Raw genomic sequence first — 16,289 nt, forward strand, 5'->3', positions numbered from 1 at the left:
GGGTATCAAGTATATGGGATTTATTCACAGGTAAAACTTAGTCTTCCGCTGATCTGATGAACTTATGTTAGTGTGTGTATGCTGTGGTGGAATACAGTATCTGATGATCCTGGCAGGTTTGGGTTAACCGGTGTTAACTCGGTCACCGTTCCGGTTCAGTGTGAACGGGGTGTGACACAACCGGTCGGGCCGATCCCATTTCGGTCGGGCTTAATCGGGCTTGAAGACTTTCAAAGGCTACACCGTGTCTGCCCATTTAACTAATCAGGGTTAGTTATTGAGGGCATGGTACATTTTATATTCCGTCGGTTGGCCTCGGGCTATAATCGGGCTTTAGTCTGGCCTTTACCGGGCTACGGACATGTTTAATGTTAAACGGGCTTTAACCGGTTTTTAAACGGTCCCTCTTTAAAATGTTCTCTTATATTCCGGCCCACTCATGCAAGCCCAACAAAATGAAAATAAATAAATAAGTGATACCCAATATAACCATTATTAAAAATGTGAACATGTCTTTACTTTTTTGTTTTTATTCTTTAATTTGTGGGGGTAAAATAGGTTTTCTACAATCATTAAAGGGTCAATCCAAGTCAGTGCACAATAGGTCAGTCTCGGTCGGGTGCTCGATGGTCCAAGTAGCAAAACTGAGACCGACCATTTATAAACGGGCCGGGCTCAAGCCCAACACGTTTAATAAATGGTCCGGGCCAGTCCGGTCAATAAACGGTCGGTCCCTATCGGTTTAGTCAGGTCGGGCCACGAATTGACACTCCTACCAACAATTATTTGATCTGACAACGCTTGATCAGGTTCTACTAACCAAAAGAGATTGAAGCGTGCCATGCAGGTTAAATGCCAGCTGAAAGATCGACCATCCACCTTGACTATGGAGGAAGAAATGTTATGGCACAAATGATGAAAGTCCAAGGGACACCACAGATATGCAGAGGCCGCACGAGTGGTATTGCGTTGCACTTATGCAGAGGCCGCACAAGTGGCATTGCAGAACCCAAGATCAAGGGGGTGTCTCATACTGTGGGGCAGATCCTCTATAGAAATGCAATATTAAAAGCGAAGTAAAGGTAATGTAAAAATAATAACAAACAATACAAACAAGTTTAGAAGTTCGGCACGATTGCCTACGTCATCGGTGAGATGAGATTTTACTTCACTATCAATAGAGAATAGGGTTACAGTATTCGTACTTAGACATCTCATAATTACTTACAGATAAAGTAAATCTTTTCACAAATATATAACAAAAAATCTCGCCGTTCTATCGAGGGCTTGCACCAGTACTCCTTGGATTAAACTGCGATGGAATACAAGACATTGTAAACCAACATATCCTCTTGCATGCAACATAGTGATGAAGAATTGGTAATTGAGAAGAGTTACGAGGGACAACAACACCATATGTATGTAGTGGTTGTTGGAAATCCTTTACCATATTAAACATATGAATAACCCTATAGTGTTTAGAATACAAGAATCATCAACCAATCATAAAAGATTAGTCATGGGTGTAGTCCCTAAACCAAGAACAATAAAGTACTCCCATCTTAAAATACATAACCATATAGATTTACCATCTCTATAATAATCAATGGGACATCTATGACATGAAACCATAAATGGGAATAAATAAATACCTGTGTAAGTTTAGAAGCCTCATGAACATAGATCATGAACCTCTGTTCCATGTGGTTAAACATTACTCCAATGAAGATGACAATGACGAACAAGTGGAGTCATTCTACTAAGATCTTCTGCAGCCTCTTACTCTAAGGTTTCCTCTCTTTCTGTGCACTTGTTTTTGTGAGAAAATCGTGTTCCCAAAACCAATAAGGCATTAAAGTAATGGCTGCAGGGACCGTCAGTATTCTATTTATAATAGAATCCCTAAAACCCTATTACACTCTCACAATGGAAAGAGCTAGGAGTTTCCTAATCAGAGTGGATCTATAATTACTTTGGCCCAATTGATCAATCGGTATCAGTTAAGCCCACATAAAAATCTTAACAGTGACGATTAAGGAGAGAGAGATAAGAAAAATGATAAAAAAGATGAGAAGAAGGATAAGAAAAATGGTGATAAAAACAAGCAGGGTGGTGGGGATGCTGGTGGGGTTGATGCTAAGGGTGCGTGGTGCCTAAGGGTAAGAAGGTTAAGGAGGGTAAGGGTAAGAGATAGAGAAGCAGCCGTAGCCCTGCCCCATCCCTACTCCCATGTTCTCACTCCGTGACCTTGGTTTAATGTATTTTTTCTCCGTCCTTGTGGTCACTGACCTTGGTTTAATTAATATATATATATATATATATATATAACAGAATGTATGACTTTGTATAAAAGGAAAAGCATATGGAGAGGGGACTTGTTGGTCATCTTCGATCTGGGCTATGACTATTTCTGATTGATTACAATTCTTCTCTGGCAAAAAGCTCAATCTCCTTTAAACACATAATTGGATTGGATTCCTCTCCATCAAGCTCTCTTAAAAATTCTTTTGGGTGCCGGGGGCTCAGGGACTTCTATCAACAAGCAGTGAGAGATACTATCTCCAAATCCATCAAGGAGTCCAAGATCGAGATCAAAGCTTCCTTGGTCAACATAGAGCACCGCAAACTCAAGACTTTCAATTTGGGAAGCCAAGTTGTTAAGGTTGATGCAAATAAGTAATGGATCCACGGCTGACACTTTTTTCATTTTCTTTTGATTGGTCATTCCTTGTATAGCAAGACTACAAACTACATGATTCAAGTAATCATATCATTGTATATTTGTTTAGGGAGAGGGATTCCCATTCCCCAAGAATCTCCAACGCCACATCAATAACAATGCAATAAATGATTTCGTCTCCATGAAAAAGGAGTAGAGAGAATATTAGCGTGGATGACAGAGTCATGAGGGCAAGATTTTAGGAATTGGCATCGAAATGTCTATACTGATTGATTAGTATCATTGGCATCGATATCTTTAAATATAAGGATAGAAATTTATTTATTTATTTTTTTGGATGCTACAGTGCCCATTAGGGGCCGGATCAGATAATTGGGTGCCCAAGGTGGGGATCGAAAGGGGAAGGGTGGGGATAAGTCACATGCCAAGAACGAAATTTAGCCGTTGACTACAACCCTTGTGGCAGTCAAAAAAATGAAATCTTAAAGGCATTTTAAAAAATACGAAAATGTCAGAGGTATTTGTGAACGAGCCAAGTAACCAATTCTGCTCATAACCAAAGAAATGGAATAATAGTTCACCTTTCCCCTTCGGTTCACAAATTCCCTCCTAGATTTTTTGTATTTAAAAAAAAACCCTTCAAAATTCCAATTCTTTGGCTAACAGTAGGGTTGCAACCACTAACCAGCAGCCAATTTTTTTCAAAAGAGCCTCGTTATGCCATATTTATGATTACATACCGTATCTTTGCCTATAAGACAATAAACTATGTTTCATTAGAGGGGTTCCCTAAAGGGCTGCGTGGTCTTTGCACCAGCGTGAGAATGTCTGACAACGAAAGTGAAACCATCAAGGGGGGGACGGAATTTCCGGTTTTTTATGGGGATGGAGTGACATTTCGCCTCCCCATATCTCTGGATGTAGAAGCCACGCTGCTTTATTTGCTTGTTTTGTTTTGTTTTTTTTTTTTTTCTTCTTCAGTGGACCACTCAACAAACAATGTTACTCCAACTTTTCAACGGAAGAACTATGAAAACAGGGGAAAAAAATCGTCTGCAATTCTAATCTCGTACAATTCCGTGCAATACCACCTTCAGGGGGTGACACGTGTATTGATACCATTGCAATGGTCCAAATCTGATTTAAATGCCTCTTCACTGATTTAATGTTTTATTAGTTGTACCAGATCTGGACCATTGTATTGGTATCAATACACGTGTCACCACCTGAAGGTGGTATTGCACGGAATTGTACGAGATGGGAATTGTAGACGATTTCAACCCGAAAACAGGACTGACTGGTGGTTCGCTGTTCCGAACTTCCGATCGACGAAACTGAGTGGTGAAAATCAGTCTTAATTCCAGCAAATCCCACCAATAGAAGAAACCCTAGTTGGTAACTCGATCTTGTGCTCAAGATCCGTCTTTGAATGCTTTGAAGTACCTTTTATTTCTTCTCAATACGTTGACAGGCTCAAAATTTCCAGGTGAACATCACTGCTCTGAGTCTCCTCCTTCCTTTTGATAGATGTTCTTGGTTCTAACCATTCTTTTGTTCAAATTCTGAAGCACCTAAAAAATAAAGGGTTCTTTTGTTTCTGATTCTTTATGAACCTTTACTGTGTCCAATTTAAGAACAGGTCTCAATTTTACTTACTTGCCGTTTAGTTGCAGAGGTTAAGATGGTTTCCTTCATTTCTTTTGCCCATTAACGATCAGCCTAATAATCTTGGTTAGTATTTGAAATTTACTTGCAACATTTCTGAACAAATGAAAGATTTCTCTACAGCCTGAATTATATACCTCGATGAAAGTTCTCTTTTACTGTTTTCTATCATCAAAAAGGAAAAGGAACCCATTTCAGTTTCACATTGCAAACTTCCTTTCTATCGTATGTTTCTATCAAACCCTTCCAACAGTAACTTTACAGAGTCTATGTATGCTCACTCATAGTGTCAGTGATCAAGTTAAATTTTATCTGTGTTTTAGTATTTAGTTATTTCTTTCGACCTTACAGTAATGTTGACGACGGGTAATACCATTGGTTTACGGGAACATAGTTCATCAAGTCATCTGTTACTGGAAGATCCTGTCGCTGAGGTTGATGATGAGGAAGGAGAAATTTCTGGTAGGATACTGTACAAAGCCTCCTTCGAGGAACTTGCAGGAAGCCACTTGCAATATGACACAGTTATATGGGTCCTCATATCCTTACTGCTAGTTTTAGCCTGGGGAGTTGGAGTTATTATGCTTCTATATCTACCTGTTAGAAGATATGTGCTTCGAAAGGATATTTCCTCACGCAAACTCTACGTTACCCCTAATGAAATAGTTTACAAGGTGCATTTCGTTATATCTTGTACTCTTTGATTCTAGTTTTGCTTTTTTATGTTGATGTGATAGATCTAATTAAAATATATTTTTTCAAAGGTTGCAAGACCTTCATTTCTACCTTTCTGGGGTGTTACAAAGATTGAGAAACACATACCTCTTGCTCTGGTAATCGACATCATTACTGAACAAGGTACTTTTTAAGAATGACCTTTTTTATTTGTAAAATCATGTTTTTGTACCTTGTAGTTAAGTAGTTATCTCTATTGCACACTTCATTTTTGAGAATGAAATATTTTTTTTTTTTTTGCTAAAAATAAAGCACTCGAAGCCTCAGGTGTAATAAGTATGTGGAATATGGATGCATGAGTTGATTTTAAAGGCAAAAGCATCCATCCATTTCCAATTTTGCATACAGAATATATCCTGATAAACTTCTTTATGTGATATGTTCCTAGAGACGTGAATACATTTGTTTCCTGAGTCATTTTGATTTGACTTGAGAGAACATTTTATTTTTGGTGGTTTTTGGTAGTCTTTCATTTATAAAACGCAGGAACTTGTTGACTATTGTGTTAGCATTAGTAAAGACTGAAAACCTTCTTCACTTATCCTTGAAGTAAAACTCAATTGTATTCTGAAGAGATAGAAAAGTGTGCTGGCTCAAATTAGTTGATTAAGTTAAAAAAGAAAAAAGAAAAGGAAAAGAAAAAGCGGAAGTGTACATATTGTTGTATGTACCCTGCTGAGTATATGGAGAGGAGAAGAATTGATGTGCCACTATAGCAAATATTATAACGGTTCTTCTATCAGTAAGAATGGATATAATACTGTTACAATGTAAGTCAGAATCTACTAAATAGCCACTGCATCAAATTTACTCCCCAAATCCCTTCATAGCAAAGTTTCTTCAAATTTCTTCTATATAGTGTTGCTGATTGTTAGAAAATGACAGAAATGGACGTGAAACTCTTTTCACCAATTAATCTTCTTGTCTCTCAAAATCAAACTATCTAATAATTCTTTTCATGCAAAAATATTATAATGATCGTCATCTAAAAATAAACAACCAATTTTCTGATCTAATACACGAGATTTGATATTTATTAATAGCTGTTCCTTCACGGATCACTTATGTAGCCAGTTTCATTTATCCTGATTTATTGGAGCCCTTGGCTTCCTTTATCCTTTAGATGCATTGCAGTCATCTGATCATGAAAATTCCACATGTTATTACAGGTAAAATTGTATAGCCTTATCAGATAAACCTCCTTTTATCTCGAGTTGGTACACTATTTGAAATTCATGATTAGCTGTCTAGGATAAATATTCAATTTTGGATATATTGAAGTTAGTGATCTGATGGCTCTAGGTTGCTTGCAATCGATGTATGGAATCCATACATTTAGAGTTGAGAGTATAGCACAAGGAAAAGCTGCTCCTGTGGATGAGCTACAGGTTCAAGGGGTCTCTAACCCAGGACTTTTGAGGAAGGTAACCCAGAACTGCATTTACCACTTTATTTAGCTGATGTGTATATCATCATCATCATCATTATTATTAAATTAGATGGTTAACGAGTGAGTATTTGAGATGAACTCATGTATTTTGGTTTATAAACGTATTGTTACATTTACTCAGGTCATTGTAGCAGAAGCCTCCAAGATGTTATTGGGATTTGGTACTAGTTGGAAGCCTATTGCATACACTGGTGAGGGGCAAGGTACACCATCTCGTATGGGTTCTGTGACTGAGGGACCAGCAGTTGGTAGGTCACCTTCTAAAATTCGGAAGGTAATGGTTAAGACTTGTACTCTGAGATGCTTTCCCATTCTCCGGAACTACAAATATAATCTCATTGAAAATATTTTGAAAGATTGGCAATAGACTTAAGTTGCAATCCTCTGTGTCCTTTTACTTATATGAACTACTGTAATTTAGATAAATAACATGCAGCTAAGATTTTGAATATGCCATGCTGTGCAGGAGCCCAGAGGAGTGGTACCTGGTGATGTGTTACTAAATAAACTTGAAGAAGTTAAGCAATCAGTTCAGGTGTGCACTTTCTCTGTTCTTTACATCTCCAACATCTTGAACTTGTGGTGCATGTTATCATTCTTTTTCCAACTCACCATCATCCGTGCAGTTTGGGGGTTTCATTATTGGGTATGCCATGATTGACATAACCAAGATTCTTATTCCTCTAATTCAGTGTTGCATGCTCTCAAAGTCTGAAGTCAGAATTCGAAATATGTTAACTAGGCAAGCTAGGCTAATAGGAAGTTGTGGAGATATTGTTAAGATTTTCAAATTCAAGCTAAAGAGGTTTAAAAAAATGAAAGGACAAAAGCAATTGGCACCAATTCCACAGATTAGATAAAAAATAGCATTTTTCTACTACCGAGTATGGATCCATGCTCATTATGGATTAGGAACAATCAATAGTATGGTAGTAGAACGACTATTATGTTCCAAACTAAATATTTTTGAACCGTAATGACAGGTAATGCCAAAGTTTTTGGGAAAAATAAATGTTGGGCTAGGACACGAAGGACCTAGCAGGATTTTTCAAAAGTCACAACAGTAACTTATGTACCAGTTTTCCAGCTGCAGGGAAAACAGCAACAATCACATAAACGGTAGGTGAATGAAAGGGTCGATGGTCGCATCCTATGGATTCAAGATGTTCTTCAGGTTTGAGACAAGTCTGAGGAGGATTCCTGAGTTGCCACACTGAATCCGCTGGGTCTTAAGGATGTCAAGAATGCCTTCAACATAGCTTGATATCACCAACAGCAATCTCACCAAAATGACACATTAGGGCAGTGATATCTTCCTTAGGAATAAGTCTCAGACAGCTTCAATGTGTCTAGGGTTTCAGAAAAAATAACATAGAAACGAGGGGAAGAAGAAGAAGAAGGGAATAAGGGGGATATGTAGGTATCTCACATACAGACTTACTGTAGAGAACGCCTCCCACCTAACTCCACAAGGGCATGTCACCCAAGCTGTCTCTCACAGTGGCTGAATCACACAGAAAACCAGCATATAGCCATTCATCATGGCTGCAGTGGTGCCCCTTTCTTATTTATAACTTTAATCAATACAACAATAAAACATTCCTTGCATGGCCTACACATGCTCCCTTACAACTTTGAATTCTTAGAAATGGATAGATTCCTCACCACAGGGAATATATATATTTTTTTTATTCAAAGAAAGCAAACAAGGTTAAAACCTAGTACATAACATATCCGACCTACAAATATATTGTTTTTTCCATACGGCCTCTTTGGCTAATACTTTTAGGTCCCCTATATGTCTATTCCTAGTTGTTATACAAAATTTGGGGTAACAGGGATGTTTATCGCATACCGAAACTAGAATTTTAGGCCATATATTAAGTAAAACATCATGGTTGTTTTCCAGTAACCATCCAATTTCCATGGCATCACTCTAGATATGATCTATCTTCATACGTTTTCTCCTTGCTTTTGACATTCCATGGAGCAGTCCTAGAGCCTTCGCCTCACCATCCTCTCCTGTCACAGAAACTTGCTTCCATTAGTATACAGTTTCCATATGAGATGAGACTTGGTGCCCAAGCTGCACTTTTTGATCTAGATTCCTTTACACTAGTGATGATGATTATGTTTTTTCCTATGTGTGATGGGGTGACATGATTTGAGGATGGGGGATTGGGTATTACCTGATGTTTGGGTCGACTGTTTGGTATCCCAAAGGATATCCAGAATTCTACCTGCTTGAGGATATGTGTCCACTCTGGTTTTTGGGCATTGAAAACACACTGGTTTCTATGTTTCCAAATGAAATAGATAATAAACATGAAAATGGAGAAGAACCATGTTAGGTCTGATTTGGGGATTAGGCAGGAGTTGAAACAATGCATTACCAAAGAGGTCACAGTTGTCACTTGGGTAAGGTCCGGTTTGAAGCCTAGAGGACTAGCATGCCAAATACGCTTGGACTCTTCGCATTAAAAAAAAAATGGTACAAAGTCTCCCTGTTGGTTTGGCACCTTCCACAAGTAGGGTCAATGTCTACCCACCTTGATAATCTGTCTTTAGTAGGAAGCCCATTACTGAGAACCCTCCAAAGAAAGATTTTGAATTTTGGGTGGAGTTTCATTCTCCATAAAAACCGCCACCACTAAGGGCAAGGGAGAGAGCACCTACACATGTGTGGTCCACCTGTCGGTTCTACCAAGGACTGATTCAAAATGAAATCCGCAGCCAAACTAGTTTTAAAAGCCCCATCCTTCGTAAGAAGGCACAACCATTTATCATTTTGCTAAGATAACACGATTTAGACAATACTCTCAACAAAGTGAGATGGCAAAAGGGAGTTACCACAAGAGGCAAGTTCGCTTACAAAGGTCAATGGGGTATTAAGGTGGTTAGACAGGGGTAGATCAAGTATACTCCTCCCCCTTCTCACCCAAGGGTCATCCCATATGAATGTTTGAGATCCATTCCCAATATGATAATTTTCTTGAGTAGAGGAATTATTTTGGCTATACTATTCCAACAGAAAGATCTCTTTGTCTTCATGGTAGTTTGATTGAAAAGGGATCTATTATGGAAATATCTAGCCTTAATGGTTCTTGCCCAAACTTCATCTTCACAGGATAACAGCCTCCATCCCAATTTGAGAAGGAGGGCCCTATTATGTGTTTCAGAATCCCTGAGCCCAAGGCCTCTAGTCGTTTTGGGTTGGCAGATTTTCCCCCACCCAATGAGATGGCATCTGTTTTCATCCACCTTATCACCATTCCAGAAATGGAGGTATATGAAGTCCAGAGTTTTGCAGATGTTTTTTGGGAGGGCAAAACAGTTCATTAAGTGTGTAGGGGTGGAGGCCAAGGTCGATTGGAGAAGCGCACTTCTCCCAGCAAGGGAGAGCAATTTCGATTTCCACAGACCCAGTTTCCCTTGGACCACAGGGAATCTTGTTTTCAGCAAAAGAGGCTAAAAAACAGGGTATCTGACAAGTGAAACTGAGATGGTTCTTGCTGTGATTTGATTCTCAGCATGAAAAGTATGTAATCAGCAAATAAAAGAGGATAATAAACCTACCTAAACTATGATTAAATAGATAGGAGCAAGCTTTAATCGAATAAGATGAAACAACGCTTACTTTGAACTTTATTCAGCATAAACCGTCTATGAGCCAATGGCTCGTAGAAGCTTTATATGGAAAACTAAATCAGACTCCTAAACATATTTTGAAAAGCCAATCCTATTACTAGTAACGAAGCATGGTTGAAAAAGGAAACATAATCCCTGAAGGAAAACATCTAAATAACTTAAATTAAAGGGTAATTTACATCGCCACCCCCTAAAGAATGCCACTATTAGAGAGACATAATGCCAAATTATGCTCACACCCTCTGCCGTGAGTCTCTGTTAGGGAAGATACCTCAAATGCTGACATCAACTGATTTATTTTTTGTTAAATACCGAAATACCCTTATAAAATATAAGTTACCTAATATACCCTTCTCTTAACCCCTAACCCAATAACATATCGTAATAACATATCGTCATGTCATACCGCTGCAACAGTTTCAGGACTCCCAAATGCCTCACACCCACTCTTACAAGCATCACCCTTTCCTACCGTCAACTCTGAAGAATAGCAGTGACGAGATGAAGGGGAGATGAAATTCTTGTAATCAAGTTTTACACAAACTTCCTTGTGTTATCATATTTGATACCATGGTTGGGCGATTTAGAACAAGCAGCTGCTGCAACCCTAAGGTTTGGGATTTCAGGGGCGACGTTCAATTGGGTTGTGGAGATGACTAGAGAGGAAGAGAAGAGGGTTGAGTAATCCCTGTCAACATTCCTGGCGCCGTCATCATAGATGCGAAGGAGGCCGTTGAAGGAGAGACCTATTGAAGGATTTTCAATGAAATCGAAATATGATCAGAAAACTTCGTCAAGAATGGTGGAGATCTGATCGGGGCTGAACTTGACGTTTGGGTTGACAGCAGTGACAAGGGTTATTAGATATTTCTAGTCAGTATATGTCTTAACCCCTTCCTGGCCTTGGTTATTTCAGCTTCTTCCTTCGGAACCCTTACGGATCTCTCACCCTTGGCTAAGACCAAGCTCAACTATTACCTTTTGACTCTTTCTGCTCTTTTTTCTTTTTCATTCGATTATGATAAATGGCTAGCTCTCTATCTCCTAGTTGTAAGGGAAAGCCATTAAAGCGAGCTTAGAACCTATAGTGACTTTGGCACTCATCTCGTAGCGGCTAAGGCCTCCGTCACCATTGGCGTCAAATCTGTCAAAGATTGAACGGACTTTGTCTGTTCTTGTCATCACCGTCTTGGACTTCGATCTCTGTGATGAAGCCTTTAGAGATTTAGAGTTTGTCTTTGCTAGTGAGAGAGAGAGGAATGGCTTGGTTAACCATTTCTTAAATGTACAAGTTGAGGTTCAGAAAGCCAACAAAACCTTCTCTTCAAATTCGCTTTTGCGTTTTACTTGGTCTGATCTACGGTCGCCGGTGGAGCATATGCTTTGGTCGGCAGCATCAAAGTTGCAACCTGTTTTGCCCTAGATTTAGGCTGGTTATGTGTTTTAGTAAAAAAATGGTAAAATCGACATTTCAAAGTCTCACTTAACAGAGATTGACGGCAAGGGGTGTGAGCATAATTTGATATTATGTACGGGGTGTCTCTCTAATAGTGGCATTCTCAAGGGGGTGGCATTGTAAATTACCCTAAATTAAATAAAGGACTAACTAACTAATAAGGTAAATCCTGTACACCTACCTTCTACCCATAATTTAGGCCTATTAAAGTAGCTCATGACAAAGAAAACCCATGTGATCAAATGCCCAACACACACATAACCTAAACCCAAAGCTTATTTTCAACAAAATAAGCCCTTTAGGTGATTTATTTGCATCAACAATACTAGTTGATTTGCAACTTGTGTGCGCTCAGGAGTCCATGTCGAAATTGGAATGTCCATGCAACTCTCCTTTAATTGGGTTTGGAATTTTAAGGGAGATCTGTTTTTAACATTTGGCTTAAATCCTGATGTTAAACAAATCTTTTCCAAACCCGAAAGTGTTGGAACTTGGGACTTGGTATACAGACAGAAAATCCAAAAAATAGATAAGCATGAGTTTGGATCTGGATTTCCATGTAGATTGATCATAACTCGTTCCACTCTTTTATGCACTATTTCATTTTTCATTTTTTATTATTACTTAATTTTATTTATATTTTTTCCTTTTTTCCTTTTTGTTTCCCCTCTTGCCAGAGACTTGAATCACTTATTGAGAACTCACAAAGTTTGCCTGGAAGCGACTGAATTGGTGACATTGTTGCCCCGTCATCCTGCTGCCATGTAGAGGACTTTACCCGAGCTTTGTTTCCAGTTACCAGTAAAGAGGAAAGTGTTGCTATTGCATCTGTAAATACAATATTTTGGAGTCAAGGAGCTTAGCAGAATCTTTCTTCCTCGAGGGGGAAATAATCTTTCTGGTGACAAACTACTCCCCTTGTTTCGTAAGGAAAATTTGATTCAAGAGATTAGTTATATGTAGCTGCCAACATAGGTGAGAGTTTCCATTTAATATTTACAAAATTTCTAGATTTCTGGAACAATATGTTGCTTAATTTCTGCCAAGGTGTCATCGTTGACTAAGATCTTTCATTTCTAGGATGTGCTTGGTCGTCCATAAAGTGTACTGGTTTAGTTTTGGTTGGACATAGCACATGAGTGCATGCTCGATATTACCCACTTAAAACACTAATTTTTGAAGTAACAGTTATAAATTACTAGAAGGGAACGAATGGTAGAGATTGTTTTGCATCATGGATTCGTTTCCATTTGGATGCTTCCACCACATTGCCCCATGTTCTTTCTACTATAAAAATAAAGGGAAAAAGAACGCTGCCTGGTCATGTGGGACTTGTGTGGGACCTATGTCGAGACGCAGGAGCATATGAAATTACCACCCCATCTTCATGAAATAAAAATCTCATCCATGGTGATACTCCACTGTGCATCGGGTGCCTTATCTGATAGGAGAAATTGGAAGGTTCAATCACTATCAAATGAAGGGAAAGAGCATCTAGAAGAATCCATGCCAATGAAATTGTCAATACATAAGGTGGTGGTAAAGCATTTTACAGAAGGTATCCGTAGAATTTACAAGTCCTCATAGACTTTACTTAAAATAAAAATTAATTAAACAACGAACGAGGACCTGATCCATACTCTTAAAATTGCAATTGTGGAGTAAAAGGTTTGGTGTGACCGTGGGATGTCGGAGTCGGACTGGAAAATAGATCATGACACTTTAAAAAGTCTTCATAATCGAAGGCATGGAAAAGAGATGCTGGATCACGTACGCTTCTTTGGTTGCCGCTTGGACACCACTCAATCCAACAACCTGTCCAGCAGATAGAGATACGGGATGGAGTCTACGCAGCAGCCAAGTAGGCGCTTCAGCTACTGGAACAGTTATCTTGATTGTTCCAACCTTACCTACTCATAAATTTGGACTCACAGTCCTGCAAGGCATCACGTTCAGAAGGACCAAGACCTGAGATGTCAGCAGTTAAATCCTGCTCCATCCTCCATCCTCCATCCTCCATCCTCCATACTCCAGTCATTTTGTTAGAGATCTACTTGTATTCTTGCTTGCGAACAGCACAGAGCCCTCCAGTACTTTCAGAATAATATAATCTTTGGAACATAATATATAGACTAGTTAATTAAAGGCCACTCCATTATTGGATACAGTATCGGTCGATCGGACAGATTTACCCTCGTTTTTCTTCAAAAATCGGACAAAAGCACCTTACATCTATCAGAGCTCAACTGAACACAACCTAATGTCATGTTAGGTGATCATATAAAGCTGATGAACAAACCAAATCAAGGAAACAATGGAGAATTTAGACCCATATTGACAGCAAATTTTATCATTGTATTTGAATCTCAACTCTAGTTTCAGAATACAACACTTTGGCAGATAATTGTATAACTAAGTACCAACTTAGACTCCTTGAGGCTCCAGCTATACTACAATGCTCTATATAGGCCTTATTCAGCAAAGAGGCTCCACCTAGTTTTTCCTATTAGAGGAGTATTCATCTGGACTACCAAGAGATTTAACTCACATTTCACAAAGTCTGCCTATATAACAAAGGTATTTAACTGGACTAACAAGAAAGCAAAAGGTAACAGGATTCATGAAATACAAGTTCTCTAAAGCTTCACAAGCAGTATAGCTCGCAGTGAGATAACTAGGAAGTTGGGAACTACTCTCTCTCAGCATTGCCATCAACTGCGGCCTCCTTTGCCGGCTCCTCCACCTCTTGCTCAACTTTAGCATGCTCTGATTGCCCATTTTCTGCAGGACTGTCAGCTTCCGCATGCTCTGATTGCCCATTTTCTGCAGGACTGTCAGCTTCCGCGGAATCACCAGTGGGGGCAGGGGGTTCATCGGCTACGGGAACAGTTTTCTTAATTGTTCCAACCTTAACATACTTGCTCATAAACTTGTACTCCCAGTCCTGCAAGGCATCAAGTTCAAAAGGACCAAGACCTGAGATGTCACCTGTTAAATCCTTATCCTCAAAAGACATTTTTGCAAGAGCTCTACTAGCATCCTTCCCGGCAAACAACGCATAGGGCCCTCCAGGACCATAGAACATCCTGCAAGAATATAACATAACATAATAAATACTCTTTCGAGTAGACATTACACAACCTTACTATCAATATCTTCATTGAATATATATATATAGTTCGTTCCAGTTATCTGTTTCGAATCTCATGCATAACAATAGGAATATTGAATTTCAATTGCACAGGAATAATCAAACCAAACCATCCAGACCAAGCAGAACCCAAAACAGGGGTGCAACCATAGAGATTATAAATTAGCAGAAGAAAGAGAATAGGAGGGAGGGAATTAATTCCTAGTTCGAGGCAGGAAATACTTAATACATCTTCAAACAGAGCAACCTTTCTCACAGCCAAAGCAGTTCAAGCCTCGGGGATAAGAGCCATTAAACAGAAGAATGTTTCAAATCATCATATTAGATTGTAATAGACTACTCAAATCAATGAAAACCCTAAAGAAGAATGAGAAATCCATGAAACTTCAGGTCATCAATTGACTGTCAGTTCTTATTTCCTATAAAGTTCAATAATACCAAAACACTAAAGAATCATACCCCAATACAAAAACATATACAGAAAATGCTCAAATGGACATGCAACACTGCAATTCAATCTACTAGATAGCATGTAGAGTTTCTGCAACTGAATAGTAAAGCGCAAACAAGAAAATAAAGAATATCGAATTGGGGTATTATAGATCATTGGAATTCGGTGCGACCATTTAAGATTTTAATTCAACTCTAAAATCACAAATCCATATTGTAAAACAACCTCAAGACCCCATTTGATTAATCATTCAATAAAGCCGAAAAGACAGAGGACTATGGCCTGGAACAATCTCTACTACCTCAATGAAAACTCATGGGGAGGAAATAAAAGAAGAATCAAATAACCGGAATCAGAGTAACAAAAGGCCTAATCCAATAGAATACCAAAACCCTATTAACTAGAAGCAGATAAGAACAACGAAGAAAAATGAAAATTTACAGACTCAACCGAACCAAGTCACCAGAACAAATACAAGGGTCGGATGGGAACCAAAACCCACAAAAATGTAAAATATAGATCTCAAAAGAAGAAAATAATCAAAATCCCAAAGAATATCTAAATCAACCCAAAACCTCAGGAACGAAAATAAATAGTAGGAGAAAAGGGAAAGAACTGAAACCTGCTTTGCGATACATCATAGATCTGTCCCTTGATTGCCATCAGCAAAGGCTTCTTTGGGTCTGATCCATCATAAGCCTTCAACTCCTCCTCACTGATCTCACCAAGATGAACCGGAGGAGGAAGGGGTTCCACTACTTCTGGGGCTTCTCTCGTCCTCCCAGACTCATGGGACGACGAGAAGAACCCAGATATAACATAGTAGAACGCGAAAGCCAGAGCCAATACCGTGAAGAAGGTTGCAGGAGAGAGTCCTGTATATGCAGTAATAGCTGTTTTCAAAGTCTCCCAAAGCTGCAAAGTCGCCATTCTTGAGCCGCAGCGGCAGAGATTAAATAAAAGAGAAAAACAAAGATTGTTATCTTTAGTTCCTACTTTCAATATAGAGGTCTCTCTCAAGTCTCAATGTCTCACCAACACCCAAGCTTCTTT

At 38.9% G+C, this 16,289-nt stretch overlaps 2 protein-coding genes across 6 annotated transcripts; one reads left to right on the forward strand and one right to left on the reverse strand.

Moving 5' to 3' along the window:
* The first annotated feature begins 3,971 nt into the window (after positions 1 to 3,971).
* LOC122080655 lies at positions 3,972 to 12,869 on the forward strand. Of its 4 annotated transcripts, none has more exons than XM_042647460.1 (8): positions 3,972 to 4,166; positions 4,320 to 4,411; positions 4,697 to 5,019; positions 5,110 to 5,203; positions 6,383 to 6,504; positions 6,652 to 6,804; positions 6,997 to 7,065; positions 12,312 to 12,869. In XM_042647460.1, the coding sequence occupies exons 3-8, from the start codon at positions 4,699 to 4,701 to the stop codon at positions 12,360 to 12,362; spliced, it is 810 nt and encodes a 269-aa protein (XP_042503394.1). In that variant the 5' UTR covers positions 3,972 to 4,166; positions 4,320 to 4,411; positions 4,697 to 4,698; the 3' UTR covers positions 12,363 to 12,869. The 4 variants fall into 4 exon arrangements, with proteins under 4 accessions (XP_042503394.1, XP_042503392.1, XP_042503395.1 ...); XM_042647458.1 differs by having other exon boundaries at positions 4,348 to 4,411; XM_042647461.1 differs by having other exon boundaries at positions 4,354 to 4,411.
* Positions 12,870 to 13,968: 1,099 nt separating this feature from the next.
* LOC122080888 (membrane steroid-binding protein 1-like) lies at positions 13,969 to 16,289 on the reverse strand. Of its 2 annotated transcripts, XM_042647767.1 has the most exons (3): positions 15,859 to 16,289; positions 14,481 to 14,720; positions 13,969 to 14,438 (listed from the first exon to the last, which is right to left on the reverse strand). In XM_042647767.1, the coding sequence occupies exons 1-3, from the start codon at positions 16,164 to 16,166 to the stop codon at positions 14,324 to 14,326; spliced, it is 663 nt and encodes a 220-aa protein (XP_042503701.1). In that variant the 5' UTR covers positions 16,167 to 16,289; the 3' UTR covers positions 13,969 to 14,323. The 2 variants fall into 2 exon arrangements, with proteins under 2 accessions (XP_042503701.1, XP_042503700.1); XM_042647766.1 differs by having other exon boundaries at positions 13,969 to 14,720; positions 15,859 to 16,287.

The sequence above is a fragment of the Macadamia integrifolia genome, chromosome 6, assembly GCF_013358625.1.
Source record: "Macadamia integrifolia cultivar HAES 741 chromosome 6, SCU_Mint_v3, whole genome shotgun sequence".
Classification (NCBI taxonomy): Eukaryota; Viridiplantae; Streptophyta; class Magnoliopsida; order Proteales; family Proteaceae; genus Macadamia; species Macadamia integrifolia.

Bases quoted from the DNA above. Each gene is read 5' to 3' on its own strand.
- LOC122080655 (XM_042647460.1), top strand. From the start codon at position 4,699: ATGTTGACGACGGGTAATACCATTGGTTTACGGGAACATAGTTCATCA. The intron at 5,020-5,109 runs GTGCATTTCGTT...ATTTTTTCAAAG, and splicing joins CTAATGAAATAGTTTACAAG to GTTGCAAGACCTTCATTTCT. The intron at 6,505-6,651 runs GTAACCCAGAAC...ACATTTACTCAG, and splicing joins ACCCAGGACTTTTGAGGAAG to GTCATTGTAGCAGAAGCCTC.
- LOC122080888 (XM_042647766.1), bottom strand. From the start codon at position 16,166: ATGGCGACTTTGCAGCTTTGGGAGACTTTGAAAACAGCTATTACTGCA. The intron at 14,721-15,858 runs GTTTCAGTTCTT...ATATTCTTGCAG, and splicing joins TATGATGTATCGCAAAGCAG to GATGTTCTATGGTCCTGGAG.